General features: G+C 48.6%; 4 protein-coding genes across 4 annotated transcripts; 1 reads left to right on the plus strand and 3 right to left on the minus strand.

Annotated features, from left to right (window-relative positions):
* Nucleotides 1–161: 161 nt before the first annotated feature.
* On the minus strand, nt 162–4,927 carry BDV38DRAFT_248877 (uncharacterized protein). Its single transcript, XM_032054761.1, has 3 exons — nt 4,736–4,927; nt 2,045–4,504; nt 162–1,973 (listed from the first exon to the last, which is right to left on the minus strand). The coding sequence occupies exons 2-3, from the start codon at nt 4,376–4,378 to the stop codon at nt 738–740; spliced, it is 3,570 nt and encodes a 1,189-aa protein (XP_031912737.1). The 5' UTR covers nt 4,379–4,504; nt 4,736–4,927; the 3' UTR covers nt 162–737.
* Nucleotides 4,928–8,497: 3,570 nt separating this feature from the next.
* On the minus strand, nt 8,498–9,640 carry BDV38DRAFT_271805 (uncharacterized protein; the record flags this gene model as incomplete). Its single annotated transcript, XM_032057382.1, has 1 exon — nt 8,498–9,640. The coding sequence occupies one exon, from the start codon at nt 9,638–9,640 to the stop codon at nt 8,498–8,500; it is 1,143 nt and encodes a 380-aa protein (XP_031912738.1).
* A 2,881-nt stretch (nt 9,641–12,521) lies between these two features.
* wetA (developmental regulatory protein WetA) lies at nt 12,522–14,951 on the plus strand. The gene has a single exon (XM_032050914.1). It carries the CDS (start codon nt 12,832–12,834, stop codon nt 14,524–14,526), a length of 1,695 nt encoding a protein of 564 aa, XP_031912739.1. The 5' UTR covers nt 12,522–12,831; the 3' UTR covers nt 14,527–14,951.
* A 425-nt stretch (nt 14,952–15,376) lies between these two features.
* On the minus strand, nt 15,377–16,118 carry BDV38DRAFT_283628 (uncharacterized protein; the record flags this gene model as incomplete). Its single annotated transcript, XM_032060073.1, has 3 exons — nt 15,377–15,753; nt 15,862–15,978; nt 16,046–16,118. 3 exons carry the CDS (start codon nt 16,116–16,118, stop codon nt 15,377–15,379), a joined length of 567 nt encoding a protein of 188 aa, XP_031912740.1.
* Between the last annotated feature and the right edge of the window lie 53 nt (nt 16,119–16,171).

Raw genomic sequence — 16,171 nt, forward strand, 5'->3', positions numbered from 1 at the left:
CATCGGGAGAACAATGTTCCGCCATCAAATCGACCGCGCTTTAAGAACGGATATTGATCTACACTAGTCCAGATCTCTAAAAAAAAAATACTTGAGGATCATTAGAAAACTTCTACGATTGTTGTAAATCCTTGGAAAATTTGGAATGAGATTAAAGAAATTAGTCATTTTGTGGCTAGCAGCTTCTTGATATCATGTACGGTTCGCCCGATTTTTATAGTAAACGCATGAACACGGCTTCCCAGGGGAATATCGCGCAACATAGAAAAGTAAAAAGGAAAAGGAAATAAAAATAAAAGTAAAACAATGTCCCGAACTTAGAAGATTGAAGGCAGGATATCATTCGTTCCAAACCCCATAAAGTCGAACATGACGGGGGTGCAAATTCAACAGGACAAAGTGGTATATGAAGGAAAAGGACAACGAGTGTCGTGCCAAAGCAACGAAGAAAATATGGAAGATATACGGAAGGGAACTCGTTCACCCAAGGCCCAGATGTCAAGACTGTAGGATTTTGACCCGCGGACCAAGGAAGTAAGGAAAGAGAGAACCTGAATCAAACGAAACACAGGATGGATCGTCACATGGCTTAAAAACGCTCTTGAAGAAAAAGAGAACAGAGAGGTAAGGACATATCTAAAGAACACGTAGGCTAATTGACTTGAGAATGGAGATATGGAAAAGAGAGAGGATGAGAAGGGAATAGGGAGGACATAAAGTAGGTTTACAGACTGGCACTAGACCTCGAGCTTCTTCCGGCGCCCGAAAAGGCGCGAGAGGCTATTCACCCCAGATTCTCTACCCTTCGAAGCCATCGATGAGGAGGCTCGGGGTGCAGGAGGCTCAGGAGGCCCCGTCGTCCTGAGGAATTCAGCCAGGGCACTAGTCTCTGTTTGCCGATCTGTGACGGAGGGAAGGCTGCTAGTTCCATACATTGCGCCTCTGCTCCTCTCGGCGCTAACTTTGACTGAATAGTTAGATGGCGCTGCAGCATAGCCGTCCTGCTGTTGACGGAGCGAGGCCTTTGATAGTTTCGTAGTAGGCACCTTGTCCCCAGAGGCATTGCGAAGAAGTCGCGCCTTCATTCCAAACGCACCAGATGAGCTCTTGGAGGGCATCGTGCTGACTGCGGGGGGCTGCGGGGTTGGCTCCAATTCCGGAGGAGGAACATTACGCAAGAAATCTATCAAGCTTTCCTCTTCGCGCTTGGGCTTTGGGCCATCCAGGAGCTCGTCAAGGTCCTCATCGTCATCTGAATCAATGGCATAGGGGTCTGGCACCCTACGTTGTTTCCGCACAGGACGAGGGTCGTCCACTGGAGCGGTTGGAATGTGCTGAGCAGCAGTTGGATGCACGGTAGTTCGGTTGCCCGTGTCCAAAAGTCCTGTGCGAGACCCGACGGAAGTCAACATTGACCCGTCTTGCGTGCTAGATACCGAGGGCGCATTATTTTCGGAGAGGCCAGTTTCCAGCGAGTTCAACTCGTCTGAATCCATGGTGTCTCGGAACGGTGCAACCGCACGTGGAATGCGGCGTGCCCCTGCGGTGGGTGGACCTTCACGAATGAAGTCAATCAACTCGGTTGTCCGATCTTGATCCGCCTTTGAACTAATTGCTGAACGGGCCTCCAGCTTAGGGCCACTGCGAATTGTGCTCGACGGAGAACGTGGTGATTGGGTCTGTTGGATACTGAGAGGGCTGCTTGGACCGGTCGACTTGATAGAGTGATCGTAATCACTAGAAGACCCAGTATTTAGTTTCCGATCGGCAGCTTGTTCCAGGTTTGATGATTGTTGCGAGGTCGCAGTCGAGGGTATTTCGATAGCTTTATATTTAGGTGCGTCGGTAGTTCCCCTGGAAGACGTGTGAGAAGTACTAGGACGTGGAACTTCCCCGGGAGGGGCGCTATTCTTCAAGAACTCAGCCAGGTCCGCAGTGCTCGACCTAACTCTCCAGCGAGGTGAATCAGGCTCCTATAGGAAATTGATTATCAGTCGACAAACTCAAATAAGAGGGGGAGAGTAAGAAAGAAAATTAACCATACCTCAATTTCCCTCATACTTTTCGGGGTGAGGGTATAATGGAGAGTTTCCTCACTGCGGATCAATTCGTCCAAGCCGGTCGTGTCGTCATACGGTTCTCCAGCGAACCGATTGGTCTCGGAGGAGTTGCGCAGGCGAAGTGAAACAGAATCCCCTTGAAGACCAATGAGGCCTTTCAGCCTGATTGAAACCTGTGACGTGGTCGACCCGGCAGTAACTGGGCGTTTCTCACGTTGGCTACTAAAACTGTCGGAGCGACGCGGTCTGGAGTAGACGGAAGAGGCTGCTGAAGTTGACGGTCGGATGACACGCTGAACCGCTGCACGTTCAGTAGCCGAACTTATCGAGGATACCCCTGAACTTGAGCGGCCGTAATGATGGTGACTTATACCCACCAAGGGGCTTGGTCTAGGTCGAGTCCGCGAACGGTCGGAAATAACACTTTCTCCAGAGGTGGAAGGTGGACGAGGGATCTTCTCTTCCAGGTCAGTCGAATTCCGAGTCTGAGGGACTGAGGACTCTGTTGAAGCTCTATATGTATCAGAATCCTTTGAAACATCGTGACTGATGGCAGGCGGCGCCGGAGTGGAGTCTTCACCCCCTTGCGTTTGTGGCGGATCATCGACCACTGTTGGCATCACTCGTTCGCTGATCACTCGGGTCGCGGTAGTCGACCTGTCATATTCGCGATTTGCGTCCCTGCTACAGAGACGTTTGGGTCGCTGTATCGGAGCCAATTTGGGTTTTTCGCACATTCCTTGTCCTTCAATCACCTCCGTGTCCGAATCGGTCTGGAAACGATCGCTCAGAGATGTTGACGAACCTGAAGTACTACTGGCTTGACTCGACTCGATTTCTACCGACACGGCAGATTGTGACGACGTAGCCATCTTATCCTGCTCCAATGATTCCTCAGGAGGAGCTTCTACCTTTGACACCTTTGACTCAGCCTTGGCCTTGGGATGCTCATTATCTTCTTCGTGCTCATACATGGTTTCCAGCGGCTTTTGTTCGTCAGATGAGGTGGGCGATGGCCGGTCGGCAGTTTGGTCAACTTCTGCCGACTCCTGGGGGGTAGTATCGGGCAACGACCTCGCGCGGACATGACGAGTGAACTTTGCGCTCAGTGGGGTGATGGGGGATGTAGGGGATCTTGGTGATGGCAAGGTCAGCACCATGAGACTATGGGGTCGCACTTTGTGAGCCACTACTGCCTGCATAGTCTGGACCACCTCAGTACCTTCTCCATCAGACGTGAAACCTTCGATCTCCTCGACATCGTGGTCACCCACTGGGAGTGCAACAAAGGCCGGGTCAATCTCCTTCGGAATCTCGATGACCGGTCTTTGTGGTAGTTCATCCCCGGTAACTGTACTACTCTTCCGACGAGTCGAAGGACCAACTGTTGAACGGCGTCGAATAGACTCTCTGGAAACTGCTCGGGACAACATAGGAGACCGCGTTTGCCTACGCCAGGTGCGCCAAAGACGACCCATGGTTGGATTCAATGCTAATTTCTCCATATCCAAGTCCTCCACGACTAACCGGTTGATGGTGCTTCGTTCTGCGCTGGAGTCTGCCTCCTCGGGCCCGTCACTTGGTTTGGAGGATAGTCGCGACCGAGCTGTTTCGCCCGCTATCACCAAGGCCTGTTCACCAATATGTTCGATAATGGAAGTCAGGAAGATGGCAGCCGCCGGTGTAATATTTCCTACATGCATAGAAAACCTCGGCGAGATGCTGCCGTCGTCATCCAAACCATTCTGTGCGATATACTCCTCCTCGTCATCTTCTTCCATATCTCCCAGTCGGGTATAGACCATACAGCGCAGGCGAGTCAATTTCCAGGAACGAACCAGATCGAAATCACCGTTTTGAGACATACCCCGACCGAATTGGAACTGCTCATCCTCCGGGCCACCCATATACTCGCGCAACTCCTCATCTGCCGCAGAAACCACTTGGTTTGCGAGTCGAGGCTTCAACACATCCGCCACCGCTGGTCGAATACATGTGAGTTGCGTTGACTTAGCAGCCGCCAGGATATTGAAGAGAAGATGGTCCAGAAATCCATTCAAAGCTGAAAGAGCTTCGGGAGTGACGATCGCTTTCGCATCCGAATCACCGCCGTCTTCTGCCACGAAGTCCGCGGTATTGAATTCCTGGTCAGCGGTGACGATCTGAGCGGCGGACGAAGATGCGATAAAGGAAGGCGGAGGCGTCGCTGCTGGCGCAGTCATGCGAATGCGCGGAAGAGAATCGCTTGACATGCTGTTACTCCGGGAGTGTGAGGCCGTCCGCGCCACGTCGGACTCTAAACCTTTTGTATGCTGCATTGTCGATATGAGGGATCACATACAAATGGCGGGGCTGCGCTAATCCGGGGTTCGGGGTGTGGCGGTGACGTAGTTTATCTTTTTGTTTTCTTCTATTGTTATTCAATCTGGGAAACCTGGATCATCCTGGAACGGGGAAACAATGAAATTTCGTCAGCCTTGCGGTCAATTGTACAGCCCACCTTAGGGCCACTTTTTGCGATGACTGTTATGTAGAGTACGAGCTGACGATATCAGGCCGTCCATGGGGCGTGATGATGAAGCTCAGTCTCATATCCAAGGCGAACCCGGGGGGTAAAAGAAGGAAACCTTCAAGCTGCAGATGCTGAGAAGCGTTGGAACGGGGCTAAGACATACCCGTGTAACAAGTTCAAAAGCTCTTCACATTCATTTCGTTAGTGTACTCCGTACCGTTAGAATGGTTCCGAGGAACCAATAAGTCATTAGAAAAGGTGAACCGTAGCGGACAGACGATGTGTATCCGATCCCACGGCCAGGGAAAGCAGTAGAAGAAGGAGGGGAGGAAGAGACCGACGGTGAAGAACGAGAGAAAGAGAAAGAACGCAAGTGCCGTCTTCTTCCATCCGGAGGCAGATCAGGAGTACTAAACCAAGGCTAAGGCCATAGTAACGGCGGAGAAGTTTAGTCAACAAGTCTAATTCGGAGCACACCACCGTATTAGGATTCTTTATTATTAGTCTAGTCTCCATGAATTTAATTTTAATTAGAATTTATTTTATTATAACTACGACTCTGCTCCAAATTCTTTTTTTTTTTTTTCCATTTGGCGGAAATACTAAGGCTCACTGCCCATTGGAGTTTAGCGAGACTGCAGGATCAGGAGAGACGGAAAAGTGGAGACGCACGATGGCGCATCCTCTTTGGGATCCATGGGTGGAGCCAACAAGTACCTGACTAGTCACCTTCTTTCTAGTCAACCACACTAGTTTAACTTGAATGTTACAGGGTCAGGCTTAGTCTAATGTGTAGTAGTCCGTACACTGTACAGAATACATCCACTGTGACCAAGGTGTCTGTTGTCATTGCTCAACCCAAAGAGAGCCTTCACAACACTCCCGTGTCTCTCCCTCCCTTAATGTCAAACACTGATCTAACTCTCGACACTAGCCATCATCATCCAATTGATTCTAATCACCCTTGCCACTCATCGGAGTATACCTCCGGGACGGGATATCCCCTTCAGACCCGTGGAAGAAACCTGTAATAGTGTTCTGATAAGCAACTGATCGTTCCACGGTCCTTCTGGTCATCATTCTGAGGTGATAAACCAAGAAGTTACTGCGACAGGCAAGCCCTGCGAAGAGAAAGAAGCCCAAAAGAAGACCAAAAGAAGGTCAAGATGACACCGAGACGGAAACGATCTCCATCCCGAGAAAACTAATGAAAGAAAAGGGCCCCACTTGGTCTTCCGTCCCAAGCCACCTGAAGAGCCAATCCGATTGGGGTTTACCCGTCCCAGCTCCCAGGGTCAGGGGGCGAAACGACAAGAAAAAGGAGCAAAAAAAAAAAAAAAAAAAAAAAAAAAAGAGGAACGAAGGAAGGGAAAATGGACCGGCCAGAATTTCGCCGTGTTTCAAGTCTGTATTAAATCTATCTGTAAGTTCTGGGGGATCATCATATTTGCTTTTTATCGGTTCTGACCGGCTTTTCACCACACGCTGAGGTGAGCGAAAAACCTTAGTCCATGCCTATTCTTGCCTGACGACTGCGCACGAGATGGTCCGCCTCGTGTCCTAAAAATTTGAAGAATTATCATTCCCTCTTTCTCTCCGGATCGGCTCTCGCGCACGCAGTACCGGAAAACCGACTCTCCATCCAAACTTAGTTTCCCAAACTATTGAAGCTGATCCAATCGTGTCCCATTACCACTTGGGGGAGGAAAAGAGGCTGATCCACCTGACACTATTGTTCTTCTTTATCCATACCCTGCCCTGGATTAATCTGATTGGATGTACCCTCCATCATTATTTCCTCTGACTGTGTCTCCTTTTTATTAGTATTCCTTTTTTCTTTTCCCTTCTAATCCACTTAACCGCCACTCAATTACTCCGTACACGACCACGTACGGAGTACGGATTACAGTAAACCAGAAAAGGAATACAAAGAAAGGAAGAAAGAAAGAAGCCTACAACTGACCAACCCAAACCCACCAGAAAGAACCCCCGAAAGGAGACGATCATAACAGCACGCCCGAGTATAATAACGGGGCACAGGTCAAAACTTCCCCATACCAGCCACAGAGCTTACTCGACGGCAGTAAAAGCCGTGAGGCGCGTGACGCTTAAAGTTGTAGGAATATACAAAGCACGGGCTCCTGGATAAAGCAAAAACATCCTCGATTCAAATACTCCCGTCCAATCCACGCCTGAAATTGGCCATAGCCCTGCGGATGTGAACCCACTCAGTTATCAAGGTTGCCCCCCCCCCGCCCTCTCAGGTACGTGTCGATGATCTCATTCGGCAGTTGACGAGGTCGGAACGAGAAAAGACAGGGACCCATTTCGGGAAAAGGCGATTTCAAATCAAAGGCTACGTACTCCGTAAGTACTTAACTTTTATTGATAGCGGGTAGACTAATGCCCGTATCTCCATTCGTGGGTCGGTCATTTTCTCCAGCGGGGTCATCGTAATAAACCATGGTTGATGGTGACAGGCTCATTTAGATTGGATTAATCAACCAGATCATGGGATAAATTAAAGTGATCTCAGCTGAGATCAGCTCAGCCAACATAGTGTGCATGTGTGTGTGCGTGTGGTAAGCTGAGAAAGAAAGTATATTATATCTAATGTACATTGTCGGCACGGAGTAGGGTACCGAGTAAGTCCCCACGATGGAGAAACGATAGGATAGTAGAAACGGAATACTCCGTACCTACATGACTCAAGTAGTCGATCTTCTCAGAGCAAATTTCCCAAGAACCACTGAAAAAGACAGAATCACCCAATCTATACCCCGGTCCATACGTACGCACTATATACTAATACAGTAAGTATACAGTAGTAGCAATATATTAGGTAGTATATGTACCAATCACCCAGAAAGTACCAATACATGCTCCAAGACCTCCCAGAAAAACCCGCAGGATTCACATCCCAGCATCCACCAATGTAAAACACATCTGAATCAGCCCACGACCGCAGTGGTCGTCTCACGATGGACCAGGATGTCGGATACCTGCATGCATGGGCTCGGCTCCACCCTTACTCAGATGATACTAAAATCATCTGGCCCCCAGCGGAAAAAATGAAAAAAAAAAAAAAAAAAAAGAAAAAGCAATACTCCGTAAAATAATTGCTTGATTACGTCTCGGGCTAGCCCTAGCCTTCTGTCTGCCTATTATCATTCTTTGCTTTTGGGAACCGAACATCTAGAATCTTGCTTGCATATTATAGTTAGTCGGGTTGCACTATCGGATATCGTGGCGTCTGGGGGTTCTAGACGATGACGGCATCGTTTGTTGGTTTCAGTATTTACGTGTGCTTAGTTGGATATGCGTGCAGTAGGGGCGATTCAAGACATTTCATTTTTGTCTGTATTAGTAGTGGTTCGCATGATCGGCATATCCGATATTTTTGGATCTTGTGGCTTGTGGCTTAAGCTTGGGGAGATCTGTGGATGGGATGTGCCTGGCAGTAGGTTATGTCAGTGCGGTCTTGAAACCAATGGGAACTTGTCGTACGTTTGTTGTGCCTATCTTTTGACTGCATAGTCGGCCTTGGAACTCTGGTACTGTCGCCTCTTAGGAAGGCCGTAAAAAATGACTTACGGAATCAGAAACGATTTTTGAGCTTAGGGTGATGGTACGGCAACAATCACTACAACGCAAGGGAAATGCGACGGCCTACAAAAGAGACAGTCAAAGCTTTCCTCGTGGTTGAAAAGAGAGCCACGTAGATATATGCCCGCATTGTTAAATGGACGTGACCATGGCCGCTGAAACTCAAGATGTCAAAACTGAATAGATTAACCCGCTAGATAAAGCTTTTGTAAATCGCTATAGATAAATCAAATAAATTCCCGTGTTTCCGTGCCATACTTTTGTCCTATGTTGGCTTCGTTCTTCCTGCACTGAAGCCTTTTGTTGATCGTAAATCATTTCAATGGACCATATAGGGTTTCCAGTTTTCAAGGGCATAGGCGACCCCGCCAGCAAAAAAGCTCAGCTCATCATGTCCGATCTTGACATCACAGGCCAATCTTTCGGAGAGAAGGCCCTCAATCTTCTTCAATAAGCTCAGGTTAAGACTCTCACGGGTCTTAGTCGCCCGTTCCAAAGCTCCCTTTTCTTCGCTGAGGCTTAAAAGTTCATCAAACTCCTGCTTGGCAACGAGGTTGGGAAATGTTCCAATCACATGGTCGAGGGCATGATCGAGATAAACCCTATCGGCAATATCTGCCTCCAAGTACGGCGATGTAACACGGCCCATCTTGATGTCGCCAACCCGCGCGTGCAGACGCGATTTGTAGCCGGGATCAGCGATCCCATTGATGCCATTCATATAAGCGATGAAAAGCTGCTTGTCTAGATCTATGACATCACTGGTATGTTCTTCAGGCAACTGCTTGATGGAGTCACTGATACCGCCATGTTCGGCGTCATCGAAATCGTCATCGACATCGACATCGTTTCCCTCCTGTAAATGGAGGCTGCCAGATGCCCTTGCCATCTCCATAAGCTCATGGCAGGTCAATTCCGTACAGGGTGAGTCTTCTTCTTGGAGCTCTGGCGCTTCAATATAGCGCAGGTTGGTGTCAAACCTAACATTGTTTGACCCGAATGAAATAAAGGAGCCATCGGCTGAGTCGTTGTCGTAATCATAGTCATTGTCATCATCTTCGCTATATTCGGACATGGAGTCCGATTCATCTTCCCAGCATGTGACGTAGTACACTTCATCGTCATCGGAATCCGAATCAGAATCGGAGTCGGAATCATCTTCTGATAAAAACTCAAACTCTTGTTCAGAAGTACCCGATGCATAGCCGGACTCAGATTCTTCGTCTCCCTCGATTTCGGCATACCGTCTCTTTAAGATCGGCTTCAAGTACGGACGATCTGCCGTAGCCGTAGTTGGTGTTACAGACGAGACCACTGACGAATTGACGGTGGTCGGGTTAGTCGATGTGACTGAAACTTCATCAGATGCATAACAGCTGTCCTGAGAGAGAGAGATTTCGAGGCCAGAGAATGTCGAAGAAAGAGACTCCCAGGACTTCTTGTTCATGGTTTGATTGCTCATCTTGATAACCTGTGATCTGTGTTCGAGACACGTTCTGCCAAGTACCAATGTAGGTATGTTGAGACCAAAGGCCTTGACAACAGGTGAAGAATAGACCGTTTGATTTATTGAAAAAGGATCAGTAGTTGTGTTTTCGATTTTGAAAGTTTTTGGCTTCGAAGGCCTCCGAAGAACCGGTAGGAGTCCATGGTGAAGCACAAGCGTGAATCAAGGTATTCATCTAGTGGAGGCTGACGAGGGCATCCCCGACAAAAATAATCTTGGAATACATCTTGCTGATTACTTCGAGTTCCGTGAATTTCTTAAGGTAAAAGACATGCACTTCTGGTGCTGCTGAAGGTTACCGGTACAAGGCTCCGGTTTGAGTCCTCTCCTCGTTTTCAAAAAAGGGTTGATTTTGATGGACTCTGCGGCGATATACATATAGACTGTAGGTGTGCGTATTCGAGAACTTTCAAGGTATTTTGGTCGCCCACGACGCGTTGCGTGGCCTTAACAGGGATAGTTGAGTCTGGACAAGAAAGCGCGACTTCCTCGACTGAATCAGAGATATATTCGCGTCGTTGTACCAGATGATGAGTCGAGCCCTGAGCTTATAAATTCACGCCACTTTGCGTGGGATGGGGTGAGAGATTTGGCGGGGGCGCGAGGGGTAACAATCGGAAGATAGTCAGATTGCCCCAAGGGAAGTTCAGAGATACACTATCATGAATCCACACAACAAACGTGTGGTAGCGATAAGTGTGGTAATGATGAAACAGCACAGGGTGCCTGTGGAAGGAGGGTCAAGGAAAGACGACCGTCGCTGACAGTCCTGCCTTGGAGTCAGATTTCCGTCATCATCCTCCACCTGACCAGTTGCGGCTGTTCGCCCCCTTCTTTCGGCTCCTTTCGGCCCGGCTTCGGAAGTCCAGAAATGGTATAGCGTTCCTCGGCTGCCGCTTGTTTCCCAACGAATGAAGTCATGGCAACCAGTTCGGTATCCAAGTTGATCCGCTCCGGGTTAGGGCTTCTGGACCGGAGTACTCCGTACCCGATCTGGTACTACTCAATATAAGCTATTATAAGCAAGTATTGAAGTAAAGAAGGAACCGCGTCAGGCGGGATGATGGTTGTGAAACACGTCAAAATCTAGGTTGTACAATCAAGATTGAGTAGATCCCTACTAATTCTATAAGACTTCATGTGTACTTATGTTTAATTAGCAAAAGTACTGGTCACAGGAGGTTTAATGAAGGACACTCGCCTTAATCTGGCGAGCATCAACGACGGAGATCTTTGTTCAGTCCCTGCATATCTGCAGGTACCACAATTGAGCGTATACTTTGAGTATACTCTGAGGCAAGGTACTGATATGTCCCTTGTACTCTCAACCTAATCCGTTCCTAGATGTTTATCATTCTTAGTTAGTGTCAAGCATTCCAATCTCAAAATAGGTCCTTCTTTGAGGAACACAAGGGTTGCAACGATCTTATCTGCGCTTTTACCAATCGTAGTAGTTCAAGCATTCTTTCATATGGCTACTTCCTCCTTTGCCCTCCCAATCTCTCCCACCTTACCCACTATTCAAAAGTCGACCCTTGGTTGAGCCAAGTGTTCTTTCTGATCCTGTCAGCAGATATAACCAGTTTGGATTTAGTTGTTTGAGCCTCGACGGATAATCTCCTACAGATCTTGGCAAACCATGATCGTCGTTTGTTTGTTGCACAATAACTGCCTTCCAGAGATGAGCTACAAGGATAAGACGGATTTGGACAAAGAAACCGCACTTCGGGCGTTCTGAGCTACATTGACATCGCGTGGTCTTGAGTGAAACATGATAGCTATACTATATCCCTGTACAACAACTGAATTACCTGTTAAGAAATTAGTCGGTGGCGATCTCTGGTGATCCCTTGCAATCTGGAACACATTTAATTTTGTTGACATACAAGATGAGAAAGACTGGATGCAAACAATTGAAGACTGGTCAAAGGGCGCTGTTACGCGTCAGGAGGATTAATTATAGAAACTTCAGGAGAGCAGATTAGCACCTGCCGTGCATATCTTTTGTTCCAAACTTCTTTGAAGTTACTTACTAATTGGAACACAGCTAGAATCTGCTAGTGTGGAAATGATTTCCCCTTGATGAACACTTGTTCCGTGCATGTTTACTGGAGGCGCGCATTCCTCTGCAGCTCCAGCATGCCGGAATCCATTCCAACAGGGCGATCGACTCCTCGGCATTGGAGGGCTCGACCACTCGAGCAGCTCCTACTCCACCGAACTACTCAGTAAAGAATCCCATTGAACAAGGTTCAATTGAGAGTGGAGGGAGGGGGGGTTCTTTCCCGGATACCCACACAAGCTCTGGGTCTAATTCATAGGGTAGTATCATGATTCATGACGCTTACATTCGGTACGTCATTTCGCCGTGATGGGTGCTTCCCGTTGAGGAACGGCCCTGCTCCAACTAAGAAACGCGCATGGGCTGCGCGTACAAGCCGGCCAGTAGCTGCTTCCATTGTTAACGATCATCTCTCGCCATCATTGGTGTGCATTGGAGGGTACCTCTCTGGGGTCCTCGTATGACTGTCCTGCTGATACTACACACCCTGTTTCTGGTATAGTAAGGGTTGCATTCTACCAAGTGGCTAATGGGAACATCCGAGCATTCTCTCTGTCAATGAATGTGGGCAAGCCCTTGAGGTATCCAATCAGCCACCCAGTTTTTCAACCTCTGTGGTTGGTCGGAGCAGTGTACTCAGGCATTCATGTCAAGCAATGGGCCCAGGGTGGACCATATGGAGAGCTTCCCATCATCCCCCCTCTGGGGCATTCCTTACCCATCCTTAGAGCAATTGGAATGTGTGTAGAATCCCAGAGGCTGGGTCCCCGGCGCAACGATTCAAATACAGGCCTCTGTCTGTTGTTTGTTTTCTTTGTCTTCTTTGCATCTTCTGCAGTGTTTTCTTTGATTGTCAAACCATCAAACCACTCCTACACACCAAACATTCCAACATCGGTCGCTGCAAAGAATCGAAGCTCTTGGACGGATCGCCGGCTAAGGATCCGCAGTTCCCTTCGACCCAGAGTATACGCGGGTCGCCAATCAGATTGGACCCTGCCCACCAATTTGTTGGTAAACGTTCTCTTTGACAGCTGAGGTTGGAACCACCGTCGCCGCAAACGGAAAGGGAATATCCGACAAGATGTTTGCACAACCTTTCGACCATTCGTTCAACAACGATGATTTATTCAGTCAGTACGTCAATATTGATGGCTCGAGTACCGACGGCAACAAAGACGTTTCATTCCCTGGCGACTTTGATCAATTCTTTTCGCTGGACTCATTGTCAAGTAATTGTGGCGAGCAGTCACCCATCATCTCCACTTCCAAACAACAAACCCATCCTTCACCACAGTGGGCGAAGGATCTCTGGAGCCTACCGCCAGATGCACCCTCATCTCTAGGCCAAGCCCCCCTTGCATTTCAAGACACCATTCATCCCTCTGCTGTTTCGGATCTAAACGTCAACCTTGAAGCTTCTTCGACGACTCGCCCTGCAGAGACCCGCTCTTCGCCGACAACTCCTCCGGGAACTCCACGCCGTAAACCAAAAAGTGCATTAGTCACTCCGAAGTCTATCCAACGTCACCGCGAACCTAATGGTCGTCGTGGTTTGCAGCACAAACAAAGCTTCTCCCCCAGCTTGACACGTCCTTCTCAATTCCAGAAAGGAAGAATGGCGTATCAAGAAGCTTGGGCGCACCGACTTCAGAACTTGAATTTCCTCCGTAGTGCTGATGACCGATTCCCACTGTCGCCGCCGCCGTCAGATATCCTGCCACAACAAGAGAACATAGCGGCCGATAATAGCGCCGTACACATCCATCATTCGGGAGACTCCGGAGAGATGCATCATCACTTTGACTCTAGCATATTCACCCCATCTCCCGCGATCTCCATGCCGTCGCCATGTACAGGAGTGCTATCAAGACAGCAAGCCCGGTATTTAAGCCACTCCAATAACTCCACGGTGACTTCGAGCCCCCCTTCAGCGGACGACATCTTTCCCTCCCCGCATTCCTCGGATCCCCAATCCATGTCCTCCTGGCATTCCGATGCGCTCGGCACTCCCGGGCTGCCTTTCACGCCTGATCTTCAGAGCCACGATGCTCAGGCCTGGTGGCCTCCCATGAATTCTCGGGTGCCCCAACGCCAACATTCCTATCAACAAGTAGTCGCATCGCCCCCTCCACAGCAGCCGATCCAGAACACCACCCATCAGCATGATTTGGCCAATAATCAACATGACATCCTGCAAGGGGGTCTTATGATCCAGATGGATCCCTCTGCGTATGACATGACCGCTCCTGCCAATTCATCGTTTTCCTCCTCCACCATGGCTCCGGCGGCGTCCAATTGTCAGGAGAACCACACTTATAGCCACGTGCCTATCGCTCATCCTAAATATGTTGACACATCTTCCTTTGCAACTCCTCAGCTTCATCAATCGCGGTCACCATCCCTGTCTCCGCGAGCAGATCGATCCCCCAAGAACGGATTAGCCATGCATCACAGCATCACCATGAAAGCTCAGCGCCGTCAGCCCGGCCGGAAGATTTCCTCTAACTCAATGAATGTCCCTAAACCCGTCAAGGGCCTTCATGGATCGGGAAGCCCCAAGGGAGCCGGCAAGTCAGTAACTGTATCATTTGTAAACTTTACGCCAAATGATAGTCAAAAGATTCTCACAGGAGTTGCTCCCAGTGGCAGCTCCAAAACCAAAGCGCGTCGGGAGCAAGAGGCCCGTGACCGGCGCCGCAGGATTAGCGAAGCCGCACTTAATGCAGTACGGAAAGCCGGTGGAGATGTGGAGGCTCTCGAGGCTGTGATGTATTAAAAAACTGGAGGTAATGCCGTTGGTCTGTTTGACTTTTTGTTTTATTTCTGCCATATACCTTTTGCCCTTATATTACCTTCATATTCAGTGTTTTCAGTTGGTCTGTTCGGTGTTCTGATGGGTCCGGAGTCTAAAACACTGAGAGAGGATCTGTTTGAGCGTTAGATTTGTTCCTGGCATCTTAATCAGCCCCCCCGGGCCGTCGTACCTAAACCTAATCTGGCATAACTAATGTATTCCACCTTGATGTACATATCGAGTCTCCAAAAGTACTCCAAATGCCATACCTCTTTAATATATAGTTCTGGTCTTCCCATTGGTTTAAGTCTTCTTTGTTAGTTGATTAGTATATCATATTGAAACAAATATCATGTGAGAGTCACAAATGCCATGACGCACACCAATATGTAAGAAATCCCTTCTAGGTCGCATAACTATTATACACAGTTTCAACCCCACTCTAAACGAGGGCCATAGATCTCATAAAATACATATCTAAAGTACAAATATCCAGTTCAAACTCCAGTATTTAATATGAAGTATCAAGCCACTCGGACAAGACCAGCATGTCATGAACCAAGAATGGCCCTGAGCCCATCCTTTCCCTCAAATCACCAGACGATATAGCGCAGTCACGGCCCCAAATTTCTCCGACGGGAGGAAAGCGCAATACAGTTTTGAAACCAAATCTATCTGATAATTCCCGAGCCGTCACAAGCCACAAAGTAACCAGGCCTCAAATTGACAGCGGCCAATCGCGACAGTTCGAACGGAATTCTTCAAACGGCGCGTGTAATCTACCGACGAGATAGAGATCGACATTTCTTAATTTCTATCCCGTCATTCAACCTCATCTCTGAGACGGCTTCGGTGTCCAGGATTGCGGCTGCCAGTCCTGGCTAGGGGCCCCTCGGGCTGCAGACCAGGGGTCCTTTTTAGCGGCTGGTGTCTCGACATGGTCCGTTTCTTTGGGTTCGGGTGTAGGGGCAGTATTTCCATGTGTGTTGTTGCCCTCCGTGGATGTATTCATGGTCGCATCTGTTGCTTGGGTTACTGGTTCTGGTTGTTTGGTCTGTGGCATGTCGAGGTAGGAGGGCTTGCTGGCCCAGCGCTCATCGGCTAGTCGGGCCAGTTGCTTAATTTGAATCTGGCGGAGGACGTCTTGTTGTTGTTCTTGGACGGAGGGGGGTTCGGCTCGGACGTAGCGGAGCCATTGGTGCCATTGTGCTGGAATACCATTTTGTCAGTTCATGAAGGATTTTCTGGCGTACCTTGCGAGGGCAAATGAGAGTGGAGCAGAGTAAAGTAGATAGAAAAAAGAAGGATATTACTTACGGCTCACTTGGACATCCGCATAATGGGTTTTAGGATTGAACTTGACAATCCGTCGGTATCGCGCAGCATTCAAAGCATCTTTAAATTCCCAGAATGTGTTTCCGGAGAGATCCGTTCCTATTACAAAGACATCTGACTGAGACATTGCGGATAACTAGGTAACAACATTTGACGTTGAACATACCGACGAGGAAGGATTTTCGCCACGGTAATCGAAGGCTCTTCCACTTGAACCACAGACTATTTACCGGACTCATTTCGAGGCCGATCGAGAAGAGAAATCAGGCGGCTATGAATGGTAAGAAAATAA

The sequence above is a fragment of the Aspergillus pseudotamarii genome (genome assembly GCF_009193445.1).
Source record: "Aspergillus pseudotamarii strain CBS 117625 unplaced genomic scaffold BDV38scaffold_32, whole genome shotgun sequence".
Taxonomy (NCBI): Eukaryota; Fungi; Ascomycota; class Eurotiomycetes; order Eurotiales; family Aspergillaceae; genus Aspergillus; species Aspergillus pseudotamarii.

Excerpts from the sequence above, each read along its gene's own strand:
- wetA (XM_032050914.1), top strand. The coding sequence starts at position 12,832 with ATGTTTGCACAACCTTTCGACCATTCGTTCAACAACGATGATTTATTC.
- BDV38DRAFT_248877 (XM_032054761.1), bottom strand. The coding sequence starts at position 4,378 with ATGCAGCATACAAAAGGTTTAGAGTCCGACGTGGCGCGGACGGCCTCA. Across the intron at positions 1,974-2,044 it reads AAAGTATGAGGGAAATTGAG|GAGCCTGATTCACCTCGCTG; the intron begins GTATGGTTAATT and ends AATTTCCTATAG.